This window comes from Telmatherina bonti (assembly GCF_933228915.1).
Source record: "Telmatherina bonti genome assembly, chromosome: 4".
NCBI classification, from domain to species: domain Eukaryota; kingdom Metazoa; phylum Chordata; class Actinopteri; order Atheriniformes; family Telmatherinidae; genus Telmatherina; species Telmatherina bonti.
Genome location: NC_136622.1, coordinates 32420390 through 32437866, shown reverse-complemented (window position 1 = coordinate 32437866; position 17477 = coordinate 32420390). Strand labels below are relative to the sequence as shown.

The 17477-nt window shown below is 37.4% G+C and overlaps 2 protein-coding genes across 2 annotated transcripts; one reads left to right on the top strand and one right to left on the bottom strand.

Moving 5' to 3' along the window:
* The first annotated feature begins 214 nt into the window (after positions 1 to 214).
* Positions 215 to 6866, top strand: nemp1 (nuclear envelope integral membrane protein 1). Its single transcript, XM_079239109.1, has 9 exons — positions 215 to 322; positions 1744 to 1865; positions 2895 to 3111; positions 3198 to 3270; positions 3369 to 3462; positions 3555 to 3669; positions 3908 to 4133; positions 4391 to 4567; positions 6630 to 6866. Exons 1-9 carry the CDS (start codon positions 226 to 228, stop codon positions 6787 to 6789), a joined length of 1281 nt encoding a protein of 426 aa, XP_079095235.1. The 5' UTR covers positions 215 to 225; the 3' UTR covers positions 6790 to 6866.
* Positions 6867 to 9351: 2485 nt separating this feature from the next.
* On the bottom strand, positions 9352 to 16591 carry ormdl2 (ORMDL sphingolipid biosynthesis regulator 2). Its single transcript, XM_079239117.1, has 4 exons — positions 16511 to 16591; positions 13337 to 13510; positions 11604 to 11755; positions 9352 to 9653 (listed from the first exon to the last, which is right to left on the bottom strand). Exons 2-4 carry the CDS (start codon positions 13508 to 13510, stop codon positions 9518 to 9520), a joined length of 462 nt encoding a protein of 153 aa, XP_079095243.1. The 5' UTR covers positions 16511 to 16591; the 3' UTR covers positions 9352 to 9517.
* Between the last annotated feature and the right edge of the window lie 886 nt (positions 16592 to 17477).

The following is a 17477-nucleotide window of genomic DNA, read 5'->3' as shown; positions in this document are numbered from 1 at the left end:
TTAATGATTATGAAAATTACAATTTCACATTATATGTTATAAATTTAGGTATTAGGCAGGTCAGTTATTTATTTATTTATTTTTAATCGATAAACGTTGATGACGAAGAGCCGTAACGCGCTGTGATTGGATAATCAGTCTGTTACTCATCGAGGTTTAAGAAGCGGAAAAGGCGGGACTAAACGTTAGAGGAGGGCTTTTGTTAGAATCATCATGGCGGGATGGATGAAAATGATAAGCCGTAACGTTTCAGCAAGCAATACGTTCATGTTTTTTATTGCGTTATTAATTTGTTTTCCTAAAACTTCCCACCAGAGTACGGGTAAGGAGCTCAGTTATAAAACAGAAACTGAGATATTTGCTCATAAGATACACGTTTCAAACAAGCTCGAGCTAATAAATGTTAGCTTGTTTATGAGGCAAAGTGAAACTACAACATTAACTTTATTATTGAGCCTTTAAGACTCCCTGACAGCTGTGATTGATTTTTAAACTACTAAACAAGTAAGATTTCATTTAACCTTTTCAATTGTTTTGAGAAGATTGGAACCAGTCAGCAGATTTTCCTACTCATGTTTTGTGTTTTATAATTCAGGTACAGGTGTGCCCTTGTTGATTTGAAATGTGCTTTAAATCTGTACAAACTTGCCCCATAATTGATTATGGAAAAACCTGTTTGGAGCTACCGAGTACAAAAATGCATTTCTAGTTTGTGACTTGGTTGTAAATTGTTTGCATTTTATAGATACAGTTGTGCTCATATTTTTTCATACCCTTTCATTAAAGAAGGCAAAAAACAGCTGCCTGTAAAAAATAAATAAATAAAAAAGCTAAAATATGACTAAAGTAATAATAAATTAAAAAAATTATGAAAATCATTGCATTATTTTCTAATTCTGGTTCAATAGAAATATTTTTTTAAAAGCAAAAAAATAAGATAATTTATTACATGTTACATCACTCAAACTAATAATTTGTTAAACAATCCTTTAATGTTTCCGCTCCAGTCAGGTGTTTTCTGTTCCTCTCAGTCAGACTTCTGCACCTGTTGACAGGTATTTTGTCCCATTGTTCAACAGAAAAGTGCTCTAATTTGTCCAGGACCAATTTGTTTGTTTGTTTTTTTCCTTTCTTCAACTCAATTAAATGAAAAAATAGTGTCTTAAATTACTAAATTATATTTTTGCAAATTTTTAGTTATTGTTCCTTTTTTAAGTCTCCAGTTATTTGAGTGACTGATAGACAGATATAGATTTAACATGTTCTATTATTACAGGGCTAACACAATGTTATTGTTGTCCATCAACTTTTGCACCCCCCGAATCCTTTGTTTGATTTATTTTTCTAACTTTATGCCACTGAGCTTTATTTCTGTCATCTACAACTTTTTAAATGAGCATTGTAGTTGCTTATGTTTCACTGTGCATTCTGATTAACATGGAAACACCCAGCATACACTTTCCTGCACAAAAATGCTTGGAATACATTTGGCCTTTTCTCAAGACTGAATTGAAAGACCCTTTCTTGTAAGTTACCAGAGTTATTTCTTTTCTAACCATGAGCATTATGCAATAATATCATGCTTATCTTGGCATGATAAAAAGATAAGCATGGTGTTATTGCATAATCCTCATGATTGCAAAATAAATAACTTGAGTAATTTTCTTTATAGTTGAGATTTTAGAGCGTAACATTACTTTAAACAGTACTAGCAGCTCATGTTTCTCTGCTTGTCAAACCCAGGTAACAAGTATCCAGTGATTGACCTGCAGGATGGAGAAGAGCAAGTCATGTCAGGGTCCAACCGCTTCTGTTATAAAAACTCTGTGGTACCAACCTGGAGGCAAACCTGGACAAGAATTCAGGTAAGATATATGAATTATAACCAACCAGATGCCATATTTATGACAGCTTGTTTTTGGTCTTTTAATCATGAAATAGAAAGAGGAATTTGGGTATCTTTGGGCTAAGTCCTGTGAATATGCTCATGTAGTTTAAATTCTGACATAAGTAAAGAAGAAAAGAATCCTCTGAATCAAATTAAATTGCTATTTTTAAATCCAGATCCATTATTAGAACATTTATTTTCACTTCAATAATAAAAAAAATCTTTGGGAGACACAGATAAGTCAAAGAAAGTATGTCGATTGTTAGACTCAAATGAAAGGCTTCACTCTAGGAATCTCCAACTCTGGTCCTCAAGAGTAATTGCCTGCAAATTTTAATGCTTCCCTACTACAACACAATGAAAGGTTTTGCACAAGCCTGTTAATGACCCACTGATTTGAGGTACGTGTTTAGCAGGCCAAAAAACACAAAAAAAAAACAACCTTACATTGTTTCTTTTCAGACCAAATTCAATTTTGGATTTTAATAAATGTTTTCTTTCATAAAACAGGTTAGATTCTTATCCAACAACATTAAAACAAATTTTTTTTCCTGTAAATGTGCTTCTAGTATTTAAAAAAAAAAAAAAAAGGAAAAAAAAAAACCTTGTGAATATGACAAAGAGGACTTTCCCACCTTAAAAGAAGGAAAAAAATATATACTGCATATGCAGTGTCACTGTATTTAAAATTTCTTTCTTCTTGGCCTCTTTCTTATCAGATGGGAAACACTGAGAAATGATTCCCCTGATTTAGATTGCATCTCAGCAGGAGTTTGTGTCCTGCAGCTGTCCTTTGCATCTCACAAAGAGAGAGAACAGAACAAATAGTCATAAATGCTATTATAAAATGGATGCATTGCCCAGCCCTTGTACAAAATAAGTACAGAATCCCACTTCACCAGTGGTTTGCAGCTGGAGACTTCAAACACATACTGGACAACCCCAGTGGGAAAGTAGGGCTGCTCCAATAAAGTCTGTTAATATGTCTGTTTGTGATTTCTGTTAGGTGAAAGTATGGAGTTCAAAGGTCTTCAAAGTGGACACCGTAGAGGGTGAGGAGGAGCTGCAGGAGCTGGATCGTTTCACTTTCTGGAGCTGGTTTCAGAGCTTGTTACGTGAGCGACACAATGAAACTACCATTAACATCAACCTCTTCAGCAAGAAGACGTGCTTCAAGGTTGATCCTTCTGAAAAAACCCTGTACACTGTCAAAGCCATTCGCAGTAAGTGGAAAATAAGTGAATGAAATGAAGTTGCTGGTTATTAGCATGTAAAAGATTGCTAATCTTGGTTGTTATTTGCCTTACAGAGTTTGATATCTACCTGTTTTTGGTGTTCCTCTCTGGAGCATTGTTGTTTGTCTTTGCAGACTCCCTCAGCAGGTATTTGTTTTCCATAAATCAGCTTTCCATTTCTAGATTTAAAAGGATTAAAATAATTATTAACAATATATTTCTGGACGATTTGTTACCATGTGAAGGAGTCAAGTTTTCTACTACTCTGCTGGTGTGAGCACAGGCATGATCGCCTCACTCATCATCCTCTGTTTTATTCTGGCACGCTTTCTGCCAAAGGTAAGTTACTTTATGATCTCCAAATGTAGATTACAGGTTAAATCTTCTTATTGCTTATTTTTAACACCATTTGTTTGTTTTTATTCCAACAGAAAAGTCCTTTTTATTTGTTGCTCGTTGGTGGCTGGTCATTCTCTCTGTATGCCATTCAGCTAGTCTGCAGGAACCTCACCTTAATTCTGCGAGAACACTGGCATGCAGCATTAGGTATAAAGTCCTCATGAACACAAACAATGTGCAGAATGTGACTTTGTGGAATTAAAAACAAAAAAAGCAACTTAATTTAAATGATTGTTCCTTTTTATGTTCACAATAAAGAACTATTGCACCACTAGACTGTAAGTTATGAATGTAACTAGCAGACACAACTGTTAACAGAAAGTACAAATAAATTTGTCCATTAGTGGTTTAGCACAGTTTAAGTCAATGTTTTTGACTTTTCCAGGTTATGTATCAGTGGTTGGATTCATCAGTTTTGCTGTGTGTTACCGTTACGGTCCCCTGGCGGATGAAAAGAGCATCAACATCCTGTCGTGGACGCTGCAGCTGTTTGGTCTGTTTCTCATTTATTTGGGAGTTCAGATTCAGCAAGTTGCTTTTGCGATCATTGTGGCAGCTTTGTTCTCTAAAAACCTGGATTACCCAGTGTTTCTGGCTGTTGAAACTTGGAGGTACGTGTTACTGACATGCAACCAGAAGGTGGCATCAGAGTATCGTTTAAAATGCAAAATGAACACAGTTCATGTGGCGTTCATGTTGTCTCTTTCACTATCATTTGATTTTGTTTTATTACCAACATTTTTCATTAGTTTTTATACAATAGCTGTTGAGAGTTAACTGCTTTGGGTGCTTTTGTATCTATAAGTGGTGATAGTGTTACTGAATAGGTACCAGGTTCTGGCTTCATATATTTTGCTCTGCATTCCAGGAAAATCAGGAAGCGTATTTATTGGAAGCCTGAGCCACGTCGCCTGCTGACTGAGGAGGAATATCAGAAGCAAGGAGAGGAAGAGACTCTACGAGCCCTGGAAGAGCTCCGGAAATACTGTAACAGCCCAGAGTTCAGCCCTTGGAAGGCTGTATCCAGGCTTCAGTCACCAAAAAGGTACATCTTCTTTTTTCTTTTCTTTTTTTTGTTTGTTTAAATCTTATGCGCTTGTGATTAAATTTATTTAGATGCATCAGATCTTGAACAGATCTGACTCTCAACAGCTGTGACCTGCACAGCAGCATTCCAGCTGTTCACCATGTAAAGAAAGAAACATCGTTATATCCCTCCTTCCTTTACTGCAGCTGTGACTTAGCTGCTTGAGCTGGAGTTGATAGACACTGTAACAGAAATGAGCAATCTTACTCATTAAAATGTTTCAAAACAAGTGAGTGGGTTTTTACCAAAGGAAAAAGCATCAAAAATCAACAGCGTGTCGCCAGATGACATAAAAATGAAGTTGGACATAATAAGATTTAAGACATATAAGTGTTTATATCTGGGATCATCACCACAGCATGACTAAAATGTGCAGAATTTAAGTTATTTAATCTAAAATCTGAGGTGTTGCAGCAGGGAAATATCGCAAACCCGCAGACCCAAGAGGTTTGGACTTAAAGGGGTGCTATGATGGTATTTGGAGTTTTCTGAGCTTTCTACAGTGATACAGTGTTGAATCCTCATCAGACATGTGAACAGCACTGTTTTTTTTATCACCTAAACGCATGTTTGAGTTTGAGTTCCAGCACGCTCTCCGTTCCATTTCCATGGCGACGAAAAACGCGTTGTTTTAGAGAGTTTTTTCTACTTGGAAATCCTTGTGACGTCCCGGGAGATAAGGTTCGGTGATTGGTTACCTTCTACTGGTTAACAAGGGCATGTACAAATACATCAGGCGGGTGGAAAACGTGGGATAAAGTTATTTCCAACGATGGCTGGTGAGTTTACCAAAGAGAGACATCCTGCTGCATTCGTTGCTGTGGGTTGCTGTTTTCCACTTCGTTTTCAGGCTCTGATTCAGGTTCCAACATGTAGGGCTGTATGCTATGTGTTGACATTGTATTTTGTTTTTTATTGAGTTCATATTAGCCTAATCCTTCTCTTTATGAGATGTTACAATGGCGGCGAAAGCAGGTGCGGTGCGCGCTCCCGGTGTAGTGCAGTGGCAGGAGGCGGGGCTTAATGCGGAAGAGTCTCAATCCACTCGTTTTGCCCGCAGGCTGATCTGACAGCCTACGGAGAGGGTCGGTCTGAAGTAAATAAAGCCATTTGTGACAATGACTCGATCAATCCCAGCCCTTCTGGTCTCAGAAATAAAAATAAATTAGCCTGAAATGCACATAATAGTTCCACTTTAAGTTACATCTTATTTGACCATTTTCAGACAAAATGGATCAGAAAATGCCGCTTATGTGGCAGAAGAGGGGAAAATTGGAACAGTGCTGTGACTGTTTAATGTAGCCACCGTTTTTCTGCTTTAACAGATGATGTAAAACATGTGAGGTTATGACATTTATCACTAGAAAAGAATTAGAATTAGGGGCTTTGTTTTAACACAATACTGACTCACAAGCTGGAAAGTTTTGGATACATTACAGGTGTATTTAAATTACAATCCTCTAAAACCCCTTGATTACATGCAGGCGATCTTCCTTTACCTAATGACACGTCTTCTAAAAGCAGTCAGCTGGAGGAAGGATGAGTGAAGTGAGTATTAAAAGAAGCTAAAAACATGGTAAACATGTATTTTACACCTTATCATGAAGCATTAAGATTACTTTTTGTAAATGCTTACTCTCCTTTGGATAGGTAGAAAGCCAATGGAAGCAAATAACCATCTTTTATTTGATTGATTAAACATTTTATCAGTCATACCTTTTATATAACACTGCCGCAAATTGTTAATTACATTTACATTAACATGTCATTATATCACCTGCGTAATGCTGAATTGACGAAGGAACAAGTTTATAGATGTTGGGAGCTGATTTGAGCTAAAAAACAGATTAAAAAGGTAATACAGATATACCTATATATAAAGTTATATTTCCATGATGAGTGAATGGTAGGAAACCCTTTGTATGAAAATAAAATAAATCTTACAGGCTGTTTCACTGACGCGTTGCTCCCTCAGTTGTAAATATCACTGTTAACTTTACATGTTCTCATTGACCAACAGGTTTGCTGACTTTATTGAAGGGTCCCCTCACTTGATGTCAAACGAGGTGTCGGTTCATGCGCAGGAATACGGCTTTGGAGGATCGTTTTTTGAGGATGAGCTTTTTGACACAGACGACGAAGACGAGGACAATAAGCCAGAGTTTGATGGCACAATGTAGGAGATGTGTAAAAACAGAAACGGTTATTGCCTTTCAGAAAGGCAGAGGGCGGCTGTCCAGATCGATTTTTGCAAAGATTGTTAATGCTGGATTGAAAGAAAAGGAAAAAAAAAACATGAGCCATTTTGTATCTCTACAACAACAAACATATATGTGGTCAGATTCATTTGTAGCATTACAAGATGCCAAACGGATCATCTTTTAATGTGCACTGAAACCAAATCCATTCCTGTCTGTTGTCTTTAGTCAGAAAAAGTTTTAGATCTCTAGATATACTGTGTTTACAGCCTCATTTCACTGAGGTTCGCTTTAATAAGGACATTTACTTCATGTTTTCTATTAAACTGTAATTAATTCTCACCTCTGAACCTCAGCTTGTTTCAGTTCTTATTCCAGGTTTCTATTGGAGGAAGAAAAGTGTGGTCGTGTTAGTTTTCGGCTCATTTCATTCATTTTATTGGACACATCAGTGAAAACGTCCTCAAGTGTTTTGAATAAAAATAATGTGTGAAATAATATCCTATTAGTCCATATAAACTTTGGTTTTTGTCTTTATTGCATTTATTTGATCAGTTATTTCTTCAGAGACTGCATGAAAAATTTAGTTAATTTCTAAAATTGATACTTTTGGGAATCGTATTCTGGGTGATATTTCACTATGAAAGATAATAAAATGGTGAAAACTGCTTGGTAGAAAATTGAACAGTTCAAGTGTTTTAATATGTTTTATATATACATTTCTATAGAGCACCAGCAGAACAGTCAGAAACAAAAGAAAAGGATCCTTGGAACAATTCTCATGTCAGTATTTTCTTGTAACACCCCTCCCCATATACACACACCTCCCAGAACCAACCAGAACAGAATTTCTACATATAAGAGAGAGTGTACACACAGGCTCACCGCCACTAAAGCAGTGCACGATACAAGACACATGATTCACATTGATAAATATCCTATTAACAAATGCATGTGCTGCGTTAGGTCACATTTCCTTCTACATGCAAAGGATGCTTCAATCACTCATTGTAGAGTTTTCTGTCGATGGTACCAGATATGGCTGTTGCAGTGTTAGGATGGAAATCAATATCAAGAGCTTCTGACAGCGTTTAACACAATAAAATCCCTTCAAAATATTTAAATATCCCGATAGCTGCATTTTGGAAGATGAAACAAGTTTCATTTTCTTGTCTTCAGAGTTGGCATTTGATCAATTATGACTTCTGCTTTTACTTTCTGATCTGTGATACACTGGTCAGTCTCAGTGGGACTGTTGCTGCTCAGCACAGCTGTGAACTTTGGAGTTTCCACTTTGCAAACATCAAGAGCAATGAGCTGAATCCAACGGCCCCTTACACAAACTGCGTTTTTAAAACTACAACTTTCTGAATGTCTTGTTTTACTTATCTACAATCCCATCCAAATGTGCATATTCCTTTGAAAAGCCACAGTCTTTGAAATGATTTTCTTTTGTTTCTTCCTCATTTTACCGTTTGGGGTTGTCATTTCTGGTAATTAACTCAAATATAGGCTTAACTCAAAAAACATTAAAGTAGAAACATCTGACCTTTCTCTTATCTGTGTATTTCCTCCCACATTTATTCTGAATCTATGCTTCTGGAGTTATACAGATAACTAGGAGCGGCTTAAACTGCAAGTTTTACATCACAATGCCAGTAATTTTTCTTTTAATATATAAAGGGACCTAATTTAGGTTATAAACCAGATATTAGAAGCTGTCATGCTTTTTCCCCACCCTAGTTTCAGTAAACCCAATCTGACATCTTGTTGACGTGGTGACATTTAACCCAGCGGCCGTGCTGACCCCAGTAAAGGATTCCCCACTTTGCATCAGGCCTGGAAGTATTGGAAGGCAGGAAATGTGAAAAGCACCAATGTAAACAATTTGTCACAATAACTCAGCTGATGCTGCTAGCTGGATTTGCATGTATTTCCACGGCAGAGTCTGACATACTCGACATGTAATCACAATAATGCTGCATTTCCTTTTCACCATTTCCTTAAAACATGCACCTTGGACAGGAAAACCTCCCTCCAAAGCAAATATGTCTACGCAACGTGTGAAAGAGGGGGGGAAACCCTTGAATATATGATCATATAGCAAACACTGTGATGCCCCCTTCATGTAAAGTATCCGGACTTCCCCACTGACCTTGATATCCTGCCCGTGTGTGATCGCCAGATTATTATGCACATAAACAAATGACAAAAGTGGTTTTCTACCACTCAGTTTGGCTTCAACAAGCCAAAGTTTGCATGTCTCATCAATAACACACCACAGGATTTCTAACATGGCTAATTTTTTTTTATTGTGGTTGTGTAAATGCGTGTATTAAATACAAAACAAGGAACTGCCCCAAAGAAAGAAAACATTCAGTCATGATCCACTCAGCTTTCGAGACTTGCAAACAAAAAATAAAAAGCAAAGAAAAAGGAACCATATTTGAAATCTGTAGATCAAACTTTGCTCTCTTAAAAACAAGAGAAAACTGTCATTTTACTATGAGGAATGTCAGTCAAGAGCACTTTTACACATCTGCATTTACTTTCCACCCAAGATGCAACTTGCAGAATTCTCTGCGCTGCATAGTTAAGACAAATCACAACTTTGCTTCTCCTCAAAACCTGAAAAATAGAATATAGGTTCGACAGGAACAGAAAAAAACAGCAGTCCAGTGTTGGTGTTACAGTCCCCCACTGAGTTTTGTCAGTATTTGTTGATACCAAATATCCGTACTCCATGAAACTGAGGCAACTTTGGGAGGAGAACGCTGAGCAAGGAGCAGGTGTTGACAAAAAAATGTGTAGGATCGTATTTTGTGTAGAAACTGGCCAAGATGTACCTGCAAACAGAGAGGGTGTAAGAAACTGTTTCAACACTTCAGTCATCAGAATAAAATAATAAATAAATCTCAGATATCTCAAGCTGCTTTCAAGTTGCAAAGCTTTACGGGAGCATAAAAATTTCAGCAGTTTGTCTCCTTTTACCAGATAGTTCCTGTCTATTTCAACAAGTGCTGAAATGTTTTTTAAAAAAACACCTTGTATGCTCAGCAGTGTGTTTTAGCTATAAAATCACACAAATTGACCATGAGCCTTTTGAGTCAGAGGTATTTAGCCTCTTATAGTGCACTGGAGTTCTGAAGTCTTAGAGATGTTCCAGAAAATGGGTATATAGATGCAAAAATGTCCACAACAGTCACTTTGGATACTCTCTGGGGATTCATCACGGGCCAGCCAAGCCCCATGGAACAGCATATGAAGATGTCTGCAAATATCCTGTAGCATAATAATTAAATCAAGAAGGGTAAATATCCTTCCCAAAATGGTAAAAAGGTTTATATATCATGTGAGAAATTAAATATTGGTTTGTGAGATCTGCATATCCTTGCATTTTAGTTTTATTTGCTTCTTCTTGGTGGGAGCCTCCTGCAAAGGGGGCTCAATGACATACGTGTAGTACAGAAGATCATTGCACATGAAGCACAAAACCTAACATGCGGCATGCCAAAATCACAGGGAGAAACTGATAAGAGACTGCCGAGCAGTGGCATCTAAACAAAACACAATTCAAAGCACATGTAATTATATGGGAAGGTAATAAAAAATGTCAGTTTTAAAGCACCTGCTTATTTCTTCACTTCAAGCAAACCAAACACACAAGGTGTCGCATGAAAGCAGAGACTCTGCTGGTTACAGATTTGTCTGTATCATCATCATCGTTGTGTCACAAAGTCAGAAATCGTGTCTTACTTTTGCCCTTTTTTTGTTTTGTTCCACCTCAGAAACCTCCGCTAATGTCCTATAACTTTGCCTTTGAAATAAATCATGAAAGTCCTGGAAGTTTACATTAAAATAATGGAGAAAGTATTCACTCTATTCTATTCTACAGTCATTTAGCAGACGCTTTTATCCAAAGCGACTTACGTATGAGTGAGAACAACACAAGCACAAAATCAAACAATAGAGGACATCGTAGGAAGGTGCTGGTGGACTGTCCCGTTGGACGCAGGTCCTTCCATGAAGTGCTACAAGCTTTTCTTTTTTTTGTTTACTCCCCTCACACCCCATATTATCATCTATATTAAAAGAAAAAGAATTAATACCATAAAGTTTGTTGCAAAGAACTGGGCTAAGTTCTCTATTGTATCTGTAATAAATTATCTTTGGCTTCACTTCTTTCTATTTCCTGACTCTGTGGGTTGATAAGGGTCATCAAAATCAACTGATGGCTTCCAGAGATATTTACCCGTGTAACATCTCTATTAAAACATGTTCAAAACTGCTCAGTTTCACTTTTTTTGTCTCTACTTTTGCAGTTTCACATCAAACATTAATGGTTCCTAGATGAACTGGGCTGCTTTCCTGTGGTTTTCTATTGGAAGGCAATAATCATGTACATTTTTGACAGCGTTCCAGGTGACACCGTAACACATATGTTGATTCTGACATTTATGTAGTAATGTCATGTCTCAGTTTCTGTCAACAATTGACGTGTCATCAACATCATTTCCTACTTTCACATCATGTTGTCATAAAGCAAAAGCTGTTTCTGTCTTTTTTTTTTTTTTTTTTTTACCAACCATTTGTTGGTACCAATAACTTACCAGTTTATTATTCATCTATTCCAATTACTTAATCTTTGCTTGAAGAGTCCAAACTGTCCGAACATGAGATGGGTCAAAACTTCACACCCATTCCAGTGAAGCACTTACATGCTGTATTTACTAAGATACTAATTTGGATATAATGAAAGTGAAACTGGGTGGTGTGGTAGATGACCCGGTACTTACAGAACAATTGGCGAGATGGTAAGGAATTTGCGTGAAGAAGTGAACTGGACTCCGTAGTCCATCTGTTCCCAGTGTGTGAGCAGACGAGCTTTTCCTTGGTCAGGAGTTTCGAAAGGGGTCCCCTTCACTGTGTGTAGAAACAGGTACATCACCTGCAGAGGAACGAGCACACAGCAGAGATAAACAACGGTCAGACACAAAGACCCACATTTATAAATATGCAAATAATCCTTCACAGATATTAAGATCTTAATTTCTGTGTATCTATGTACTGAATCAGTGGACTCCATCCAGAGTTTCAGCATTAATTTAAAAAGTTGAAAATGTTTTAAAATGCAAAAAGACTTAAATATGCAATTAGCTAATTAATTAGTTATTTTACAGACAAACTGACAAGTTTTAACATGTTTACTAACCAACTTCACTGTACTCAGAAATAAGAGAAGGACCGTATTTGATGTCAGCATCACCAAGGAAGCAGAACAGGAACCATCAACCCTGCTGTTTTTAGAGCAGGGATCACAAACCTGGATCTCTAGAGCCAGTGATCTGCAGGTTTTAGATCAGCCTTTCTCAGACTGGTCCTCTGGGACTACGGTGCCCTGCAAGTTTTAGAGGTGTCCAGACTTCAGAGCACTTGGCATCAACATTAGTTTAGGCTTGCACAGAACTTTATGAACAGCTCAGTTAATCTGGATGAGGTGTGCTGGAGTCGGTAAGAACTAAAACATGCAGACCAGGATGGAGGAACGACGTTTTTTATGCTTCCCTCCCTGCTACAACACAGCTCATTCACATGAACTTATTTTTCCAACACCTTGTCAAGTTGTGTACAAGCTGTTTATGAGCCATTAATATAAGTCAGGTATGTTGCAGCAGGGAAACATATCAAACCTTCTGCCGTTAGAAAGTGCGTTTACTTCCCATTTCAAAGGAAAAGGCATTTGTGCAATAAGCAATAAAGCCGAGTATGGCAGCTGCACGCATGAAAAAGTTGCTGAATCTTCTCTGCCGATGCCAAGATGTTTATTTTGCTTGTTTTGAACTTCTGGTACACCAGGTACCGACAATCCGGTCCCTGATTGTCCTCCTTTGAATCGAGGTGATGTGATGGTGTAAAGGTGGCATCTCACGGGGAAAAGTGAGCACGAGGAGGAGATACCAGGCTGTTGTGGTTCTTCAGACTTCTAATTTGTTAAATGAGGACATTATTAAACAACTAATACGTCTTGTTTCTTCAATCATTCAATAAGTTAAACTACAACAAAGCATACTCAACAGCAGAGTAAGCTGTTTGTTATTGGGAGAAGGTTTGGTAAGTGTTACATGCTCACAACCTTGCTACTCATCCCACAAAATGGATTTTCTTTCCAAATCTGGTTCCATTTTAAATGGAAATAAACAGGATTTCTGATGATATAAGATTTATTTGTTGAGAAATGTTAAATGAAGAAATGACACAAATTTCCTTACTTTCTGTTTAAAGTTTATAGTCATATTTCAGATATGTTCTCAACAAGCTAATATTATGCTCAACAAGTTGACTTTTTTCATACATTAAGCAAAAATTTTTTTTAAATTGAAACACTTTCGTGTCTTATATTTATATTATTTTGAAAACAAGGCTTGTAAGATTCAGAACCACACGATAAATTCACACCTGACAGCTTTGGCTGTGAAATCTGTTGGACTGGTTGTATTATTTCAGACCGTTGTTTGGTCTGTTGACTGACCAGGTTGTGGATGACGTTAGTAAGGGTCCAGACGAGCGGCACTGTGAAGAAAGGAATGCTGAGCAGGGTGACGTGTAACACGACAGTAAGCAGCAGATAGGTGAGCCATATTCCCCTGCTGTTCATCACCCGCGTGTTGGGGTTCACCTCGCTGTGAGCTACGCCAACATTCATCTGAAGGGAGGGAGACAGAATAAAAATGTCAGGGTGCTTTAAAGAAAGTTGTATAGATTTCAGAAGCATAGAAAACTTTTCTGTTCATGATTCTTTATTAAACAGAATGCTAACGCAGTTAAAAACCTGGTTATATGTAAGAAAGGTACACACAGAATAATACTGGATGTAAAAGTCATGTTTTTTGACACTTTGAGCTCTTTATATTGTTACTGACCATGTTCATCCCTTTATGGCTAAAGTTAACCCATCTACTGCTGACTACTTCCAGCAGGATAATGCACCAAGTCACAAGCTCAATCAATCATTTACAACTGGTTTCTTGAACATAACAATGAGTTCACTGTACTCCAACAATGCCCAGTCACCAGATCTCAATCCAATAAAGCAGCTTTGGGATATGGTGGAAGGAGAGATTCTCATCATGGATGGATAGCTGACAAATCTGAAGCAACTGTGTGATGCTGTGAGGAGTGTATGTTGAATCCGCTATGAAGGGGCTTAACATAAAATAGAGATACATGGAAGAACAATTTAATGAATTTAATGAGTTGTTAAAAAAGTACTTAAAAAATTAATTTCACAAGTTAAATCTACTGTTTTCTTCCGTTTTACTGATGTTACAGTTAAATATTTGTTAGAAATGTTATAAATTAATTAGTGCTGTACACTAAGCATGAAAAAATAATTAGAAAAATGACATGTAACATCATATGACCTCTCTCAAAGTTCCTGTTTGAACCAGTGAGAATAAGTTTTCCAGAAATGACTGAATCGAGGTTTTTCAGCATCCTAACAATAATCTGCTTAATTAATTCCGCGCCATTTAATTGTTCTGGTTAACAAGAAGCTCTCCATCACTAAGCTCCATTGTACATAAAATATCTCATAGTTCCATATATTCCAAATAGAGCACTTCTCTCTCAGACTGCAGGTTTACTGGTGGTTCCCAGAGTCTCAAAGAGTACTATGGGAGGAAGAGCCTTTAGCTATCAGGCTCCTCTCTTATGGAACCAGGTCCCACCGTGGGTTCAGGAGGCAGACTCCCTCCACACCTTTAAGATCGAGCTGAAAACCTTCCTTTTTCATGATTCTTATAGTTAGGATATGAGCATCTCCTGAGTTGGAGTCTGCATGTACGGGACCCAACTATCCAGGTTATGCTCTTTGCTCTTATAGTTATGGGTAGTCTAGCCAACCATTAATTATGTAGCAATGGGGACGTCACCTGATGCACTGAGATGTACCTCGCTTCATTTCTCTAATATATTAATGTATAAATATATGTCAATATTGCCGTCTCTAACTTATTTCTCCTTTTTTCCGCAGGTCTTCCTGAATAAGTGCAGTTGTACATGTTGATCTGTCTTTCGTGTCCTCTCCACCTAGGGTGGCCAGATGTCACACTTTGTGTGGGATAGTCCCACATTTCTATTACTTTTTACTCGTCCCACAAAACGAAGCGCTGTCCCACATTGTTACGACCAGTCTTCAGTTTTGTGAAGGAAAAAAAAAAACAAGAAAAAACTGGCTTTTACTAATTGTGTGTGGCAAAAGATTTGACGGCTGTCACATCACACCGCCTGCTGATTTGAGTTACACTCATGTCAATCAAACTAGGGGGCAGGACTTAATGCACATCTAGGATGCACCGGTGCACCCGCTAACGAAAATAAATAAATAAATACACAGATTGATCATGGAGGACAGGGAGACGACTGCAGCGAAGAAGAAAAAGCATATATTCCTGGGTTAAACCTATTCAAGGAGGCTGTGAAAGGGTTTGTCAAAGTAATTTTTACATGTCACAGGGTGGGGAATATGACGTGAAATGGCACAAAAAATCTGAATCACAAAAAACGCGCTACTCAGAGGGAGGCTTTGTAATCCCAGATTTGTTATGTTTGGATAGTAATTTTATCATCAAAGAGCAGAATAGAAAGTTTTGGGTTTTTGTTTTTTTTTTCTTTGTCACGGTAGAGTGGAATCTCACATTGTCCCACATTTTCAGTGTTTGTCCCACATTTGGTGAGAGAAGATCAGGTCACCCTATCTCCACCCCAACCAGTCGAGGCAGATGGCCTCCCTGAGCTGGGTTCTGTCGGGGGTTTTTGTTAGAAAATGTATATATTATCATTTGTTCATGACTTATCTTTTCTTTTATTATATGTTAATTTTTTAGATTACTTTAACAAAGATCATTTCTGTCTGGTGAACTCGTGAGATGCATCATGCCACTATCTGTCAAATAAAAAGCCTGAGCAAAGGAAGAGCAAGTGAAGAAAACTGTCTGGATTCTGTGCAAGCTCTGAGACTGTTCTCTTCCCTTTGCAAAGGTTACACCGAGTTCTGAGTCCGTGGCTCTTTCTTAATTTTACATGTCACAGAGGTTTTAAACCTAACAACTTTCTCCCTGTTAAAAGGAGTTTTTTCCTTCCACTGTCGCCTCATGCATGCTCAGGATGGGGGAATTGGATCAAAGTCATGATTCAATGCAATCAGCTGGTTTCTATTATAGGCTATGTATGCATTGGTTTGAAATGATGTGTGTATAAAGTGCCCTGTGACAACATTGTTGTGAAGTGGCGCTGTACAAATAAAGCTGGACTGAAGTGAACAAAAGACGCGCTTCCTTGCACAAGACTCCCAACCATCACTCAGCTAGTTACCTAGCCATTCAATAGCAATTAGCCAGGCACGAAATGTGAACTTTAAAGAAGCAGATATTTCAATTACTATATAAAAGTCTCGCAATCAATATTCACGCAATATTCAAACCCTTTAACTACATACTATGAGTTGAAAAGGACAGAATAATCGCAAGCTTGCTAACATCCACATGTTGTCTAAGGTGCGTTCAAAGTCAAGCTGACCGCAGCGAACGGTGGCTAATGACATGTTGAACGGGGTTACACCTTCTGTTAAAGCTGTGGCTATTTAATCTGAATTGTTCGACATTTCGAGGTTTAAAACTTCACATTTCACCGGAGCAAACTTTACCTTCCTGTGTTGTCGTAGCTCACGAGGAATTTCCTTGTTTTTTCTGTAACTCCGCCCTCGTTATGTCGGGGTTGGTTCCTCTTGCTGCAGCGGTCTGACTTCAAAACTCCTGGCCATTTCTTTACGAGGGTAGGTAAACAGACTACAAAGAGCAGCTGTCCTCCAAGAATTTCCCAGAGGTTCTTAATAAAGACGAATTTATTATGATTGTTAATTCCCAAGTATACGAATGTGCGTCCTTGTTCTTTTTCTTCTTCTTCTTCTTCTCCAGAAACATACAGTTGTGCTCATATGTATTCATCCCCTTTCATTAAAGAAAAGGCTGAATTTACAACAGTCACTCAAATAACTGGAGACTTAAAAAGGGAACAATAACTAAAAATTTGCAAAAATATAATTTAGTAATATAAGACACTGGGTTTTTTTTTGTGGTTTTTTTTTTTAAATTTTATTTAATTGAGTTGAAGAAAGAATAAAACAAAAACAAACAAATTGGTCCTGGACAAATTAGAGCACTTTTCTGTTGAACAGTGGGACAAAATACCTGTCAACAGGTGCAGAAGTCTGACTGAGAGGAACAGAAAACACCTGACTGGAGTGGAAATATTAAGATTGTTCAACAAAATATTAGTTTATGTTTGATGTAATATGTAATAAATTTGTTTATTTGTTTGCTTTTTAAAAATATTTCTATTGAACCAAAATAGAAAAATAATGTAATGATTTTCATAAAATTTTTCATTTATTATTACTTTGGTCAATTTCAGCTTATTTTACAGGAAGCTGTTTTTTCCTTCTTTAATGAAAGGGTATGAATAAATATGAGCAAAACTATCGGAAGTGATTTTTTTTTTTCTTTTTCATTTTTTATTACACAATTGAACAAAAAAAAAAAAATACAGAACATAAACTGGTAAGTCAGGGGGTCAAGGATTAAATGAAAATAGGTACAAAAAGAATATGCAGG